The sequence below is a fragment of the Propithecus coquereli genome, unplaced genomic scaffold, assembly GCF_000956105.1.
Source record: "Propithecus coquereli isolate 6110/MARCELLA unplaced genomic scaffold, Pcoq_1.0 Scaffold53, whole genome shotgun sequence".
Taxonomy (NCBI): Eukaryota; Metazoa; Chordata; class Mammalia; order Primates; family Indriidae; genus Propithecus; species Propithecus coquereli.
Window position 1 is genome coordinate 1,808,953 of NW_012151174.1, and position 12,468 is coordinate 1,821,420.

The 12,468-nt window shown below is 58.4% G+C and overlaps 2 protein-coding genes across 2 annotated transcripts in view; both read left to right on the forward strand.

Annotated features, from left to right (window-relative positions):
• Positions 1 to 5,957, forward strand: part of SIRT2 (sirtuin 2) — an 18,157-nt gene extending 12,200 nt beyond the window's left edge. Inside the window, exons 8-15 of the mRNA XM_012656977.1 lie at positions 1,481 to 1,610; positions 3,489 to 3,548; positions 3,841 to 3,896; positions 3,998 to 4,074; positions 4,157 to 4,208; positions 4,876 to 4,946; positions 5,046 to 5,112; positions 5,225 to 5,957. Of these exons, the coding sequence (XP_012512431.1) occupies positions 1,481 to 1,610; positions 3,489 to 3,548; positions 3,841 to 3,896; positions 3,998 to 4,074; positions 4,157 to 4,208; positions 4,876 to 4,946; positions 5,046 to 5,112; positions 5,225 to 5,383 (672 nt within the window). The 3' untranslated portion in view covers positions 5,384 to 5,957. The remainder of the gene's footprint in view (positions 1 to 1,480; positions 1,611 to 3,488; positions 3,549 to 3,840; positions 3,897 to 3,997; positions 4,075 to 4,156; positions 4,209 to 4,875; positions 4,947 to 5,045; positions 5,113 to 5,224) is intronic.
• Positions 5,958 to 7,749: 1,792 nt separating this feature from the next.
• Positions 7,750 to 12,468, forward strand: RINL (Ras and Rab interactor-like). The gene is made up of 10 exons (XM_012657086.1): positions 7,750 to 7,886; positions 8,990 to 9,092; positions 9,752 to 9,824; positions 9,911 to 9,975; positions 10,345 to 10,494; positions 10,579 to 10,983; positions 11,301 to 11,594; positions 11,856 to 11,987; positions 12,161 to 12,324; positions 12,406 to 12,468. Exons 3-10 carry the CDS (start codon positions 9,781 to 9,783, stop codon positions 12,466 to 12,468), a joined length of 1,317 nt encoding a protein of 438 aa, XP_012512540.1. The 5' UTR covers positions 7,750 to 7,886; positions 8,990 to 9,092; positions 9,752 to 9,780.

Genomic DNA, 12,468 nt, shown 5'->3' on the forward strand with positions numbered 1-12,468 from the left:
GACAGAGTCTCACTATGTTGCCCTGGCTAGAGTGCCGTGGCGTCATCCTAGCTCACAGCAACCTCAAACTCCTGGGCTCAAGCGATCCTCCCGCCTCAGCCTCCCGAGTAGCTGGGACTACAGACACATGCCACCACATGTGGCTAATTTATTTATTTAATTTTTTAGAGATGGAAGTCCCACTGTGTTGCCCAGGCTGGTCTTGAACTCCTGTCCTTACGCGATCCTCTTGCCCTGGCCTCCCAAAGTGCTGGGATTACAGACGTGAGCCACCATGACTGGCCTGTTCTTCTGCACTTTCTTTTTTAATTCACTACCCCCCAAATCTGCACTTTTTTTATTTTTTTTTGGCACCTTTTAGCATCTCGGGGAGATTATTTCATAGCCATAGATTCAGATCTGCCTTATTCTTGTTTGTTTGTGGTTTCTCTATGAACAGTGTTGCCAGAGAATGACACATTTAGGTGGTTCTTCTGCACGCTGTTCAGTTTGCATGCGTGTTGCTTACTTACGCAATAGACTGAGTCAGGTACCAAAGGCAAAGCCAGGATTTATAGTAGAGCGGGGAGGGGAGAAGTTACAGAGACGCTAGGAAGAGTGACAGTGGCTCTTGGGGACATGTTGTGGAGATAAGGTGATTGCTGGCAGGGAGCAGAGAAGGCAGGCAGGGCAGTCTGCCTTAAAAGGAAACCCTTTCCCTTGTTCATTGAGCCTTTGGGAAACCTTATAAGCTCAGCCGGGGGCCACAGATGACAGGCCACCTCTGTGTCCTCTGTCAGCACCTGCTTCAGCAGCATTCCTCATGGGCTAACAAAAGCTGCTCCGGAGGGGCTGCGTGCTTTAAGAAAAATGAGAGAACACAAATGTCCGTGTGGGAAAGAATGTTTAATGCAGACAGTATCTCTGTCTTAAAAGAATACAGGTTAATATGCCATCTGTGAAACAGACCACAGTAAGATCTGACTGCTAAATCGGAAAACAGCGTGGTTAAAACCAAGTGAGCACTCCTGATTCATTTATTCATGTTACTGCTTGGCCAGGGCTGACACGTACAGCTGTGCAGGTTGGGTACTGTACAAGGATGCCGCATCTGAGGGGGCTCTGTTTACAGCAGAGACCTTGTAAATGTATACATTTATTCCAATACATTTCTGGCAGGTAGCAGTATAGCATATGCTTCTAACAAAACGTATCTGAAAAATGGAAGCAAAGTGGTCCAAATTTGCAGAAAAACACCATCTGGGCTGCGGCGGCAGTGGGCCTGGCTTCACAGACATTGGAGTCTGGGCCCCTGGCTTTAAGCTGCTGTGACTCTTACCCCTTCAGTGGCAGCATCAGATGAGCAGGACAGTTTCCAGACACTCCCTGCCACCTGCTTCCCCCTCCGTCCTCTCTTGCCCTGTCAACCACCTCCGCTCCCTGCCCTGCCTTCTGGCCGCGAGCTGGGCGGCTCACTCACTGCTGACCCTCTTCCCGCCAGAACATAGACACCCTGGAGCGAGTGGCGGGGCTGGAGCCCGAGGACCTGGTGGAGGCCCACGGCACCTTCCACACGTCGCACTGCGTCAGCCCCCTCTGCCGGCGCGAGTACTCGCTGAGCTGGATGAAAGGTGAGCCTGGCGGCGCCCCCAGGTTGGCCCCCCGCTCGCTGGCCGTTCCTCAGCGCCAGGAGCTGGCTCTGTCCGCAGTGGCCACAGTTCTGTCCTGCCCAGCTCTTTGGCTCCTTCGAGTAGGTGCTAGCGGCCCCCAAAGATCTGAGGTGGCGATTTATCGCTCCCCACACCGCCTCACATCCAGGCGGCCGTGGGCGCAAGCTCCAGACCACGTCCAGCTCTTCTCGGACTCGGGCCCTAAATGGGCACGTGGCCTGTTCTGGGAGCTCATGGCTCCGTAGCTCTGTGTCCCCTCCCATCTTGCAAGAAAGGCTCACTGCGGCAAACGCACCTGCTTTCCCAGATCAGCACCATCCGGTAGAACTTTCTGGGACCAGGGAAACATCCCATATCTGCATTGTCCAGTGTGGCAGCCACTTGCTACATGTGGCTGTCGAGCACTTGAAATGCGGTAGCGCGACTGAGGAACTGAATTTTTTCTTAATGTTGATTAAATTGTAGAAGTCAGACAGGGGGTGGTGGCGCACACCTGTAGTCCCAGCTACTCAGGAGGCTGAGGCAGGAGGATCGCTTGAGCCCAGGCATTTGAGGTTGCTGTGAACTATGATGATGTCACTGCACTCCAGCCCGGGCAACAGAACAAGATCCTGTCACACACACAAAAAAAATTAGAAATTCATCTATGGCTTTGACTACCATATCGGACAGCGCAAGCAGAAGCTACGGAGCGGAGTGGGCTGGACACAGGCCTGGCTGGGGGGAAGCTGGAAGCTGTCGCTAGGAGTACAGACCACAGGGCTTGCTAGGGTCACAGTCCCTGTTCATGTAAGGACAGAGTGTCCAGAAAAAAAAATCAACCAATCTGTGTGTCTTGAACGCCTGGGAGAGCCTATTTCTGACATCCATTGTGCTGATTAAGAAGCCACTTATTTCACGCAGGGAAAGCCATGTCTGACGTTCTTTATGCGGACGTAACAAAGCCTCTGGTGTCCGTGTGAGATAAGGACAGCTGCAGCATTTGTAGTCGGGCCTTCTCTGATAAAATGCCAGCTGACACCCCTGGGCTGAGGGAGGATTCCTGAATAGCCCAACTGCACACAGCTGGGGCCAGGGTACAATGCACATCACCCCGTTATGTCTCCTCTACAGCAGTGTCACACGCATCGCTCACAGATACCGTGCTGTCGATGCAGAACTATTTTAAAGTAAATTACAGACACTAAAACAATGCTCTGTAAACGTTTGTTGAATGAATGGATGAATGGTTGAATGAAGCGGTTAGAATTCTGGGGGTTGCAAGTGACAGAAATGCTTTCAACCTTCCTAAATCCGTGAGCAATAGGAGGATGGTTGTCACAAGGATGGTACATGTTTGGGGGCGGCGCAGGGGGTCTGTCACAGAACCCAAGGGTGGGAAGCAGCTTGGCCTAAGATTCTGTCCCCACCCCAAGATCATCTGCGTGTTCTTCCCCCTCTCTTTGCCACTGGGGATCACCGGGCCTCTGTGACCCCGGGGGAAGTGGGGCTGCCCTCAAAGACCCACTGGCAGAACTTGACTTTGCGAGTCCAGATTCCCCAGGTGGGGGTGGTAGACTCAGTTTCCCTGCAGGGCAAGTGTCTGCTCAGTTCGTTCCTTTATTCCTTCTTCACTAGCTGCAGACAGCGGTGCTGGGAGCCAGCCTTGGAAGCCTGGGGTGGAGGGGTTCTCTAAGAAGGGAGGTCTTTTCTGAGCAGGGCGGACACCGCTCCCCCGGCAGGTTCCCTGGTGGCTGGGGGGTGTGCGTGTTGACAGGGGAAGAAGGGGTATGGGGGGAGGCTGCAGCCCCCAGCCCGGAGCCTCTTACCGCCTTCTCTCCCTGCCCCTTCCCCACTCAGAGAAGATCTTCTCGGACGTGATTCCCAAGTGTGAGAAGTGTCAGGGCGTGGTGAAGCCTGGTGAGCCTTCGGGCCAGGGACCTGTGGGGTGGGCTTGGGTGGGGACCCCCTCCCTCTCACTGACCCCTTCCCAAAGGCCATGCTTCCCCCCGACCTCTGGCCCCCTCTGTCTCCCGGACCAGTGCCCCAAATCTGTCCTGGGGAGAGCAGGGTTCTGTCCCCCTGGCCGGTCCCCTCTGCTCCCTGACTCCCACCCCAGCCCTCGGGTCAGCCTCTGCTCCTGCCTGTTCTCTGTCTCCCCCTGTCACTGTCGCGTTCCGGTTCTCTGTCGGTCCGTCTGTCTCCGCCTCAGACATCATATTTTTCGGCGAGAACCTCCCAGCGCGTTTCTTCTCCTGCATGCAGTCAGTAAGTGCTGGCGGAGGGCAGGGCGGCCCAGGGCAGGGAGGGGAAGGCGGCTCGGCCTGGGCAGAGGGTCCCGGGGCGCTCACTGGCCGCTGTCCCCATAGGACTTCCAGAAGGCGGACCTCCTCATCGTCATGGGCACCTCCCTGCAGGTGCAGCCCTTCGCGTCCCTCATCGGCAAGTAGGTCGGGTCGGGCTGTGGGGACGGCGGGGCGCTGGGCGAGCCAGGGAGGGCGCCGCCCACTCAGCTGGCCGTCCCGCAGGGCGCCCCTCTCCACCCCGCGCCTGCTCATCAACAAGGAGAAGACCGGCCAGGTGAGCCCCACTCCCACCGGGTCCTCCCTGCCCTCCCGCCAGCTTCCTGGGGAACTGGGGGGCAGGCCTCAGAGAGAGTCCCCACTGGAGATGCCCAGCGCTCCTCAGCTCAGACCCAGGGATTCTAGAATCCAGGAGGGTCAGGGTCCAGGCTGCCCTGACTCTCCAGCCTGGGTCGTTCAGGACCCTTTCGAGCGAGTGAATTCCAACTCCGAGCGGCCGTAGCCAAAGAAGGAATGTCTGTCGTGCTTCCTGGGACGGAGGAGTGAGGGCTCCTCAGACAGGGGCTCAGCTGGACCCAGGGCCTCCCCGGTGCCGTCGGGGGTCTGCCCTCTCCCCCCTCAGCTCCTCGTCCGGGGGAGGGGGAGCGCCTGCTGGGGAGGGCTGTTCCCCTGGAGGGGAAACAGGCCGTGACGCCACACAGGCAAAAACGTAGCATGGGCCAGACGCGTCCCCAGCATTTACATGGGGTAACTCGCCGACACCGCAGCCCTTTCAGGGGGTCCCTGATTAGCCCCATTCTGCAGATGAGGAGACTGAGGCACAGAGACGCCAAAGTCACTTGACCAAAGTCACAAAGCTGGGATACAAACCCAGGTCACCCGGCTCCAGGGTCTGTGCTCTTAGCTCTCTTCCCACCCCCACCCTGCCGCTCCCTCCCCCACAGAGGGACCCTTTCCTGGGAATGATGCTGGGCCTGGGAGGCAGCATGGACTTCGACTCCAAGAAGGCCTACAGGTGAGGCCTGGGCCTGGGGCGAGGTGGGAGGGAGGGAGGGTGCAAAGGCACAGCTGGCAGGGGCCTCAGACAAGCTCTGACTCTCCTGCCGCACTGCAGGGACGTGGCCTGGCTGGGTGACTGTGACCAGGGCTGCCTGGCCCTCGCCGACCTCCTGGGATGGAAGGTGAGGAGCTGGGCGACCCCGGCCTATCCCGAGCCCAGTCCCTGGACCCTCCTTCCGCCCCTTGGGTCCTCTGTATGGTGACCTCTGACTTCTGTGAACCTTGCCCCCGCAGAAGGAGCTGGAAGACCTTGTTCGGAAGGAGCATGCCAGAATAGATGCCCAGTCAGGGTCAGGGGCCCCCAACCCCACCAGTTCGACTTCCCAGAGGAAGTCCCCACCGCCTGCCCAGGAGGCAGCCAGGGCCACCACAGAAGGGGAGAAACCCCAGTGACAGCTGTACCTCCCAGGAAGGACACCAGCTCCTCGGGGACAGCTGAGCCCCCACCAACCCTGGCCCCCCCCCCCCCGCTAACCTGCAGCTCTTGTCTGGGGCGCTCAGAACATCCCCCAATCTCTTAACCACTTCCTCCCAAAACTGGGGTCCCAGCTGCCCCCACCCAACCGTCGCCAGAATCTAACATCTAGACGCCAAGTCTTGAGCAACCGCCTCTAACAGCCCACGGTCTCTAACTACTCCAGGGGTCAGGAGAAACCACACTAATTTCTAACTGTCCCCGGGGGACCCCAAAACGTCTAACTATCCCAGGACAGGGAACTGAGAGCCCCCCACTCTCGCTACTACTCCCAGGGCCTCTGGCCAAATGTACCAAACCTAACCTTCCCCAGGGGTGGGGGGCCCCCCACGAGTAACTCATGCCCAGCGGGGAGGGGCGGGTCTGAGCCTGAAGAGCTCCCTAGTCTCTGCCTTCAACTCCGAGTGGGTGCTGGGCCCCCTCCACTTGGGACCCACTTCCCACATGGGGAGGCCAGAAGACATCGCTTATTGGAGACAAATTAAAAAGAAAAACCACTAACTGGCGTCTGTTCCTTTCTGTGCGCAGCCGGGGACGCAGCTGGAGGGAGGGGGCTAGATCTTGGGCCACTGAGTAAACCAGCACATCTCGGGCCCTTAGGAGAAACTGGAGGGAAGGGTGGTGGAAGGGGACCCCAGGGGGTGTGTGGGGCCTCGTGGCTCTGAGCCCTGGCCCCTCAGCCTGCCAGGGTCCCTCCCTCCAAAGCCCAGTCTCTTAAGGCCTGAGCCCCCGGAAAGAGAGAGGAAGGTTGACTTCGGATACCCCCAGCCCCGCCTCTTCCCCCTGCTCGCCCAGCTTCCTCTCTACGTGGAACACTTTCACTTCCTGCTACTCCAGGCCTCCCCTCCGAGAACAGGTAGGGCCCCCAGGGACCGAGCATTGGGCACACCCGGCCCCCCACCCCCATGGTACCAGGCAGCTGCCGCCCATCCAGCCCTGCCCGGCTCTACCCACATCCTCCTCCCCTCCCTCGGGACCCAGGAGGGCATGTGCCTCTCTCTCCCTGCTCCCCCTTCCTGCTCTCCTCCCCTGCCCTCCCACCCACCCCACCTGAGACAGGGCACCTGCCCCTGCCCTCCTAACGCTCTGGGTTTCTGGCCAGCAGGCTGATGTATTGGTTTAGCTGCTTATTATCCACGTGCTACACCCACCCAGGCCAGAATGGAAGGCCCTGGGGGGCAGAAGCTGTGCTGTCCTTCGCCCTCTCCCCAGGGCCCAGGTGATAACCTGTCGTGGGGCTCTGTACCTGGTCCAAAGCTGGGTCTGATGGACGGATAGGTAGAGGGACAAGTGTGTGATAAAGAACGAAGAGTACAATGTTCATGGTAGAATCTAGATCGCGGGCATACGAATGTTTCCTGTATAGTTCTTCCAGCTTTTCTGTGCATTTGAAAAATTTCATAATAAAATATTGGAGGAAAAGATTCAAGGGCCCCTCCTTGGCGTGGGAAGGGAGGAAGAAGGGATGTTGCCCTATATTTGGCAAATATCTGAGTGCTAGATGGCGTGGTGGCTCACGCCTGTAATCCCAGCATTTTGGGAGGCCAAGGTGGGAGGACTGCTCGAGGCTAGAAGTTTGAGACCAGCCTGGGCAACATAGTGAGACCCTGTCTCTACAGGAAAAAAAAAAAAATGCACGGAATGCCTACCGTGGGCCAAGAGCTTTTCCAGGCACCGGGTTCGGCAAGAGCTGTTACTCAGCTGGTTCCGTTCATATGGCCTCACTGCTTGTTAAAATCATGAAATATTCCCTGCCACTGTAAATAGCTCTTGTTTTGAGTCCTCTCCCCCCACCCCAAGACACACTGGCCTCTCTCTTGGGGTCCCCAGATCTCCCCAGCATCTAGGATTAAAGAGTTAACCCATGGGACAGCAAGAGGCTCCATTCTGACTGGTCAGGGTCTCTGCCATATTGGTTATAAACATTCCGAATGTTACCTGCGGGTGGAGCAGCTGCGAGTCTTCCCCTCTTCCCTGCCAGAGGCCAGACCATGGCTGCCTGGCTTCCCGCCTCCTGACGATGGCCCAGCCGGAGGACAAGGCCTCTGCAGCCCCCTCTGAGGGGGAGAGGTGAGGGGTACTGGAGCGAGGTCCCCACCTGCCACCCCTGGATCCAGAAACCCCTTCCCTCCAGTGCCCACCCCGCCACGGGACCCTGAACCTCATCTCTGACCTTTGGCCCTGGGCTGCCCCTTCCTGCACCTTTGACCCCACCTCAGTGTCCAACCGACCTCTGACCTCCTGGACCCTGCCCATCCCAGGCCAGTCCCATCACAGGTGAATGGAGCAGGCGACACCCCTCTAGGGGTCCTCAGCACCCCAGAGTCACTTCTTCGCCTATGGAGGACACGGGGGGTGTGGCAGGTCCCAGAGCTGGGTGCCCAAGATGCAGAGGCCCTCGTGGAGCTGTGGCCACCAGGGGTGAGTCATCACAGCTGGGGACTCGTTCTGACACTGCCATGACATCCTGTATCAGTCAGGACCCTGGCTGGTTACTAGGGACAAACACGACACAAAATGGGCAAACCAAAAAGGCTAATTATCATTCACAGGACTGAAAAACACAGAAATAAAAGTGGTTTCAGGAAGGTCTGGATCCTGAGCTTCAAACAACTTAGGAATCCTCTTCATCCCGTTTCCTGGCTTTGCTTTCAACTGTGGGGAATTTGGGATATTTTGGGCTACAAGTAACAAACACCTGTTCCGTAGTGACTTAAACAAACAGGCATTTATCTACCATAACCAGAAAGGCGGCTGCTGGCTCTAGCTCCGCGGCTGTGTGCCACCAAGACCAGCTTCCCCATCGTTCTCTTGCACGTCCTTCACGGCTGCCCCGGGGCTGCCCAGGTCCAAGTGCGTGTGTGCGTTCCAGGCAGGAAGAAAGGAGGCACCCACCAGTTGCATCTGTGTCTTCTACCAGGAGATGGAAAAGCCTTCACAGTTAATTCAGAATATATAGATGGGGCCAGGATAGCAATATTTTTAAAAGCTCCCTTGGGAGTTATACAGCCAGAGCTGAGAACCACTCCCTATATCAACCACTATTCATCGCTCCCGGCTGGGTTTAATGCCTGGAATAAGGAGTTCTGCAAGGAATCTGGGCTAGATCTGGAGAGGACAGCTAACAGGGTCTACCAGAGCTTCTTCCTCAGGAGAGCATTGTCCTTCTGGTAGCAAAAATGGTTGTCCCCAGCTCAGGGCGACATCCCACCAGCTTAGCAACACCACTGTGAAAAGAGACATGTTTCCAAAGGGCTCCAGCAAAAATCCTGTGGAAGACGTCCATTGGCTGAGCTTGGATCACATGTCCATTCCTGAACCAAACAGTGGGCAGAGAACACAGTCATCCTATTGGCTAGGTCAGGTCATGGTCCCACCCACAAGCACTGAGAGTAGGGAGAGGGTTTCCCCAAAGGAAATCTGGGGTGTGGAACCCAAAATAAGGGAAATGGATGCTAGGCAGGCAAAGGTGACAGACACCTGCACACACCTTCATCAAGCTGACCTTTGCCTCCACCCCCCAGAGTTTCCTGGTCACAGGACATGACCCCAGCCAGGTTCTGGTGTTGAGGACAGGACCTTTGCCAGGAGAAGTCAACAGCTACCAGATCCAGAAGTTTCCTGGAGGTGAGGCACCTCCCCCTGAGTTTCCAGTCCACAGTAAATTTATCAGCAAGAACTGTCAGCTTTATTTCCAAAATGTCTCCTGAATTTTCCCGATTCTGTCTGCCTCCGTCACCCTAGCCTGATCCACCATCACCTCTTGCCTAGACAACTGCGGTAGCCTCCTCTCTCTTCCCTGCTCCTGCCCTTTCCTTCTTGTGATCCACCCTGAGTACAGCACTTAGAGTGGGATTTTCAAACATCAGTTAGATGATATGCCCCAGTCACTTTCAATCACCCCATTGCATGCATAGCATTCAACATAATATATGCTGATCTTTATTTGTGTACTCAGTTATTTCCTGTCTGTCCTCCCCACAAAAAAGGTAAGCTACAGGAAGGCAGTGAACTTGTCTGCCTTTTAACAACTGTATTCCCAGTGCCTGGAAATGAATAAGTGCTCAATAAATATTTGCCTAATGAACGGATCCTATTTGGTGGCATAAGTGGGATCCAAGAGTAAAGACATAGGAAAAGATGGGGACCTCAAGGAGGGGTGAAACTCCCCTGTTCTGAAAGTCCCCTGGGTGGGGGTTACAAATGGGGAAGAGAGAGTCCCAGGGGAGAGAAGGCTGCCACCCACCAAGTTTTCTTTTTCATTCTTCCTTGTCCCCTCGCCCTAGGTGTGTCCCTGAAATCTTCCAACCTCCGTATGCCGGACCTGCCCCATCTCCTGGCCTTCCTATCAGCCAGCAGGTACAGGTCACCTATTAAAAGGGCTAAAGGGGACCCTTCCCTAAGACATTCCACCCACACTGTGGCTTCCACTTATCTATTCTCAGGGATGTTTTGCCCAGAACGCTGCTCTTGCCCCCTCCCACTCTAGGGCCCAGACATGAACGCACAGGTGAGGCGTGGTTCTCCGAAGGTGGGAGAGGCCAACTTGCCAGGCTCCTCGGTCCAGGGGAATGGGACTTGAGGGGGCTGGCGGGAGCTGGGGGCCTGGCAGTCCCTGAGAGAGCAGGGGATGGGGCCTGGATTCCTGTGTCCTAACACAGAAGGTTGGGGGAGGAGGGAACTGGGGGTGCTGGACTCCTGGGCCTCAGTGGCAAGGGGACTGGGGACCTGGACTTCTGGGTCTGAGTAAGGAGGGGCCTGGAGCCAAGCGTCAGCACCTCCGGCAACAAGGCTGGGGACTAAGTCTCCTGGTGCCCTGAAGGGACCAGGGCTGGTCCCTTGGCCACCTGGCACAACTTCTCACTTTTGCTGGCCCCAGATTCTCTGCAGGTTGGCAGGGTCCAACTGGACACCTCAAAGAGGGTGCTTTCTGTGGTCAACCAGCTCTACCTGGACACCCACAGAGGCTGGGGTACAGAGCAGACCCCCAAAGAAATGGAGCCAGAGACGGCCCAAGCACCTGAGCCAGGTCAGCTGGGAGAGGCCCTGGGTCCTGAGGGCTGAGGGAGCTGCTGCCCCTATTCCATGGGACCCAACCCGCTCCTCACATCAGCCCCCAGGAACGCCGCCCCTCACAGGGTCTCCTGGGTGGAAGGCCGGCTCAGCCTGGACGTGCACCATCCCAGCCCGGCTCTGGCCAGCTTGGTGGAGGATGAGGACGAGGACAATGACGACTACACAGATAAAGAGGAAGACCGCGAGGATGTGCTGACCGTTCACGTCCGAGCTCTGGCCAGGGCCCGCAGCAGCTACGTGGCCAGGCAATACCGCAGCCTTCGGGCGCGCCTCACCTCGGATTCCGCGGGTCCCCACCGGCCTGGGGACCCAGCCACCGAGCTGCTTCAGGATGTGCGGCACCTCCTCACTGACCTCCAGGATCACTTGGCAAAGGACCCCAACGTCAGGGCTGTCTTTGGGAGCAGGAGGCCTGGGGTGCCCCAGAAGGAGGAGGATCTGGGTAATGGGAGGACTGAAAGGGACCCCCACGGGTTCAGGGCGCCACCGCTTGGCCCTACACGTGTGTTCGCATCCAGCATCTTTCTCTCCATTGCCCTGAACACGTTTCTTTTTCCAATCACAGCCCTTTCCTACATACACCGCTGCTCGTTCTGTCTCACACGTGTGCAAGTTCACACCCAGGCTCCCTCTTCCCCACGTGTTCACACTCGTGTCTCCACTTGCTTGCAGGCGGCCTTCGGAAGCTAGGGAGGGGTGGCGATCGGCCACGGAGGGTCAGATTGGGGCCCTGCCCTCACCTGTTCCCCTTCCCCGCAGGCCCCGCGGTGGAGGCGGCCGTGTGCAGCGCGGTGCTGGCGCCCCTGAAGCCAGCCCTGTGGACGCGACTCCGCACGCTCCGCGTCCGGGAGCTGCGGCAACTGCGGCGGCGCCAAATAGCCCTGCGGGTGGGGGCGGGGCCTGAGGGGCAGAGCCCCGCCCCCGCCCTGCGAAGCCGCATCCACGCGCGCCTCGCTCACCTCCACGCCGCCTGCGCCCCGCGCCGCAAGGTGGCGCTCCTGCTGGCGGTGTGCAGTGATGTCTACGCGGGCCTGGCTCGGGGTGAAAACCAGGGTAAAGGAGGGGTCGGCGTCTACTTGAGTGGGGAGTGGCTTGAGGGTTGGGGGAGCGAGGTAGGCGGTGTCTATGCGCACGTCGAGGGAGAGGGCAGCATGCTCCAGGGGGAGGCGCCTACGCGGACCAGGAGATTCTGGTAGGAGGCGTCTGTAAGCGGGACAAGGTGGAGGGACAGCCAGCCCGCGTGGTCCTGGGGATCGGACGGAGGGTGTGTGCGCGCCCTGGTCCACCTCAGGACCTGTCCTCCCGCCTCCCCAGAACCCCTGGGGGCCGACGCCTTCCTGCCCGCGCTGACGGAGGAACTGATCTGGAGTCCCCACATTGGGGAGACGCAGCTGGACGTGGAGTTTCTCATGGAGCTCTTGGATCCGGACGAGCTGCGCGGAGAGGGTGAGCCCCCACCCCAGAACGCTGGGACCCAACAGGGGGCGTACCCAGGGTCGCCAGAGCCCCAGACAACAGCCTTCCTCGGCGGCAGGAGGGGAGGCAGGCGCGCTGCAGGGGGACTTCGGGCGATCAGGGAAGCCAAGAGGGCCACGCTGACCGCCCCTTCTTGCCCCCAGCCGGGTACTACCTGACCACGTGGTTTGGGGCGCTGCACCACATCGCACACTACCAGCCCGACGTGGGGCGCGCGCCCCAGGGGCTCAGCTCTGAGGCCCGCGCCTCCCTGCGCCAGTGGCACCGCAGGCGGACACTGCACCGACAGGACTGTCCCGGAGCCCAGGTGACCGCCCATCCAGCTGCAGATGGAGGGGAAGGTGGGACCTGTTGCCCTTCTGACCCAGCCTCCCCCTTCTCCCCACAGGCCGATCTGCCCTTTGAGGAGCCGTGGGCAGCAGGGACTGTGCCAGGGCCCGCTGACGATTAG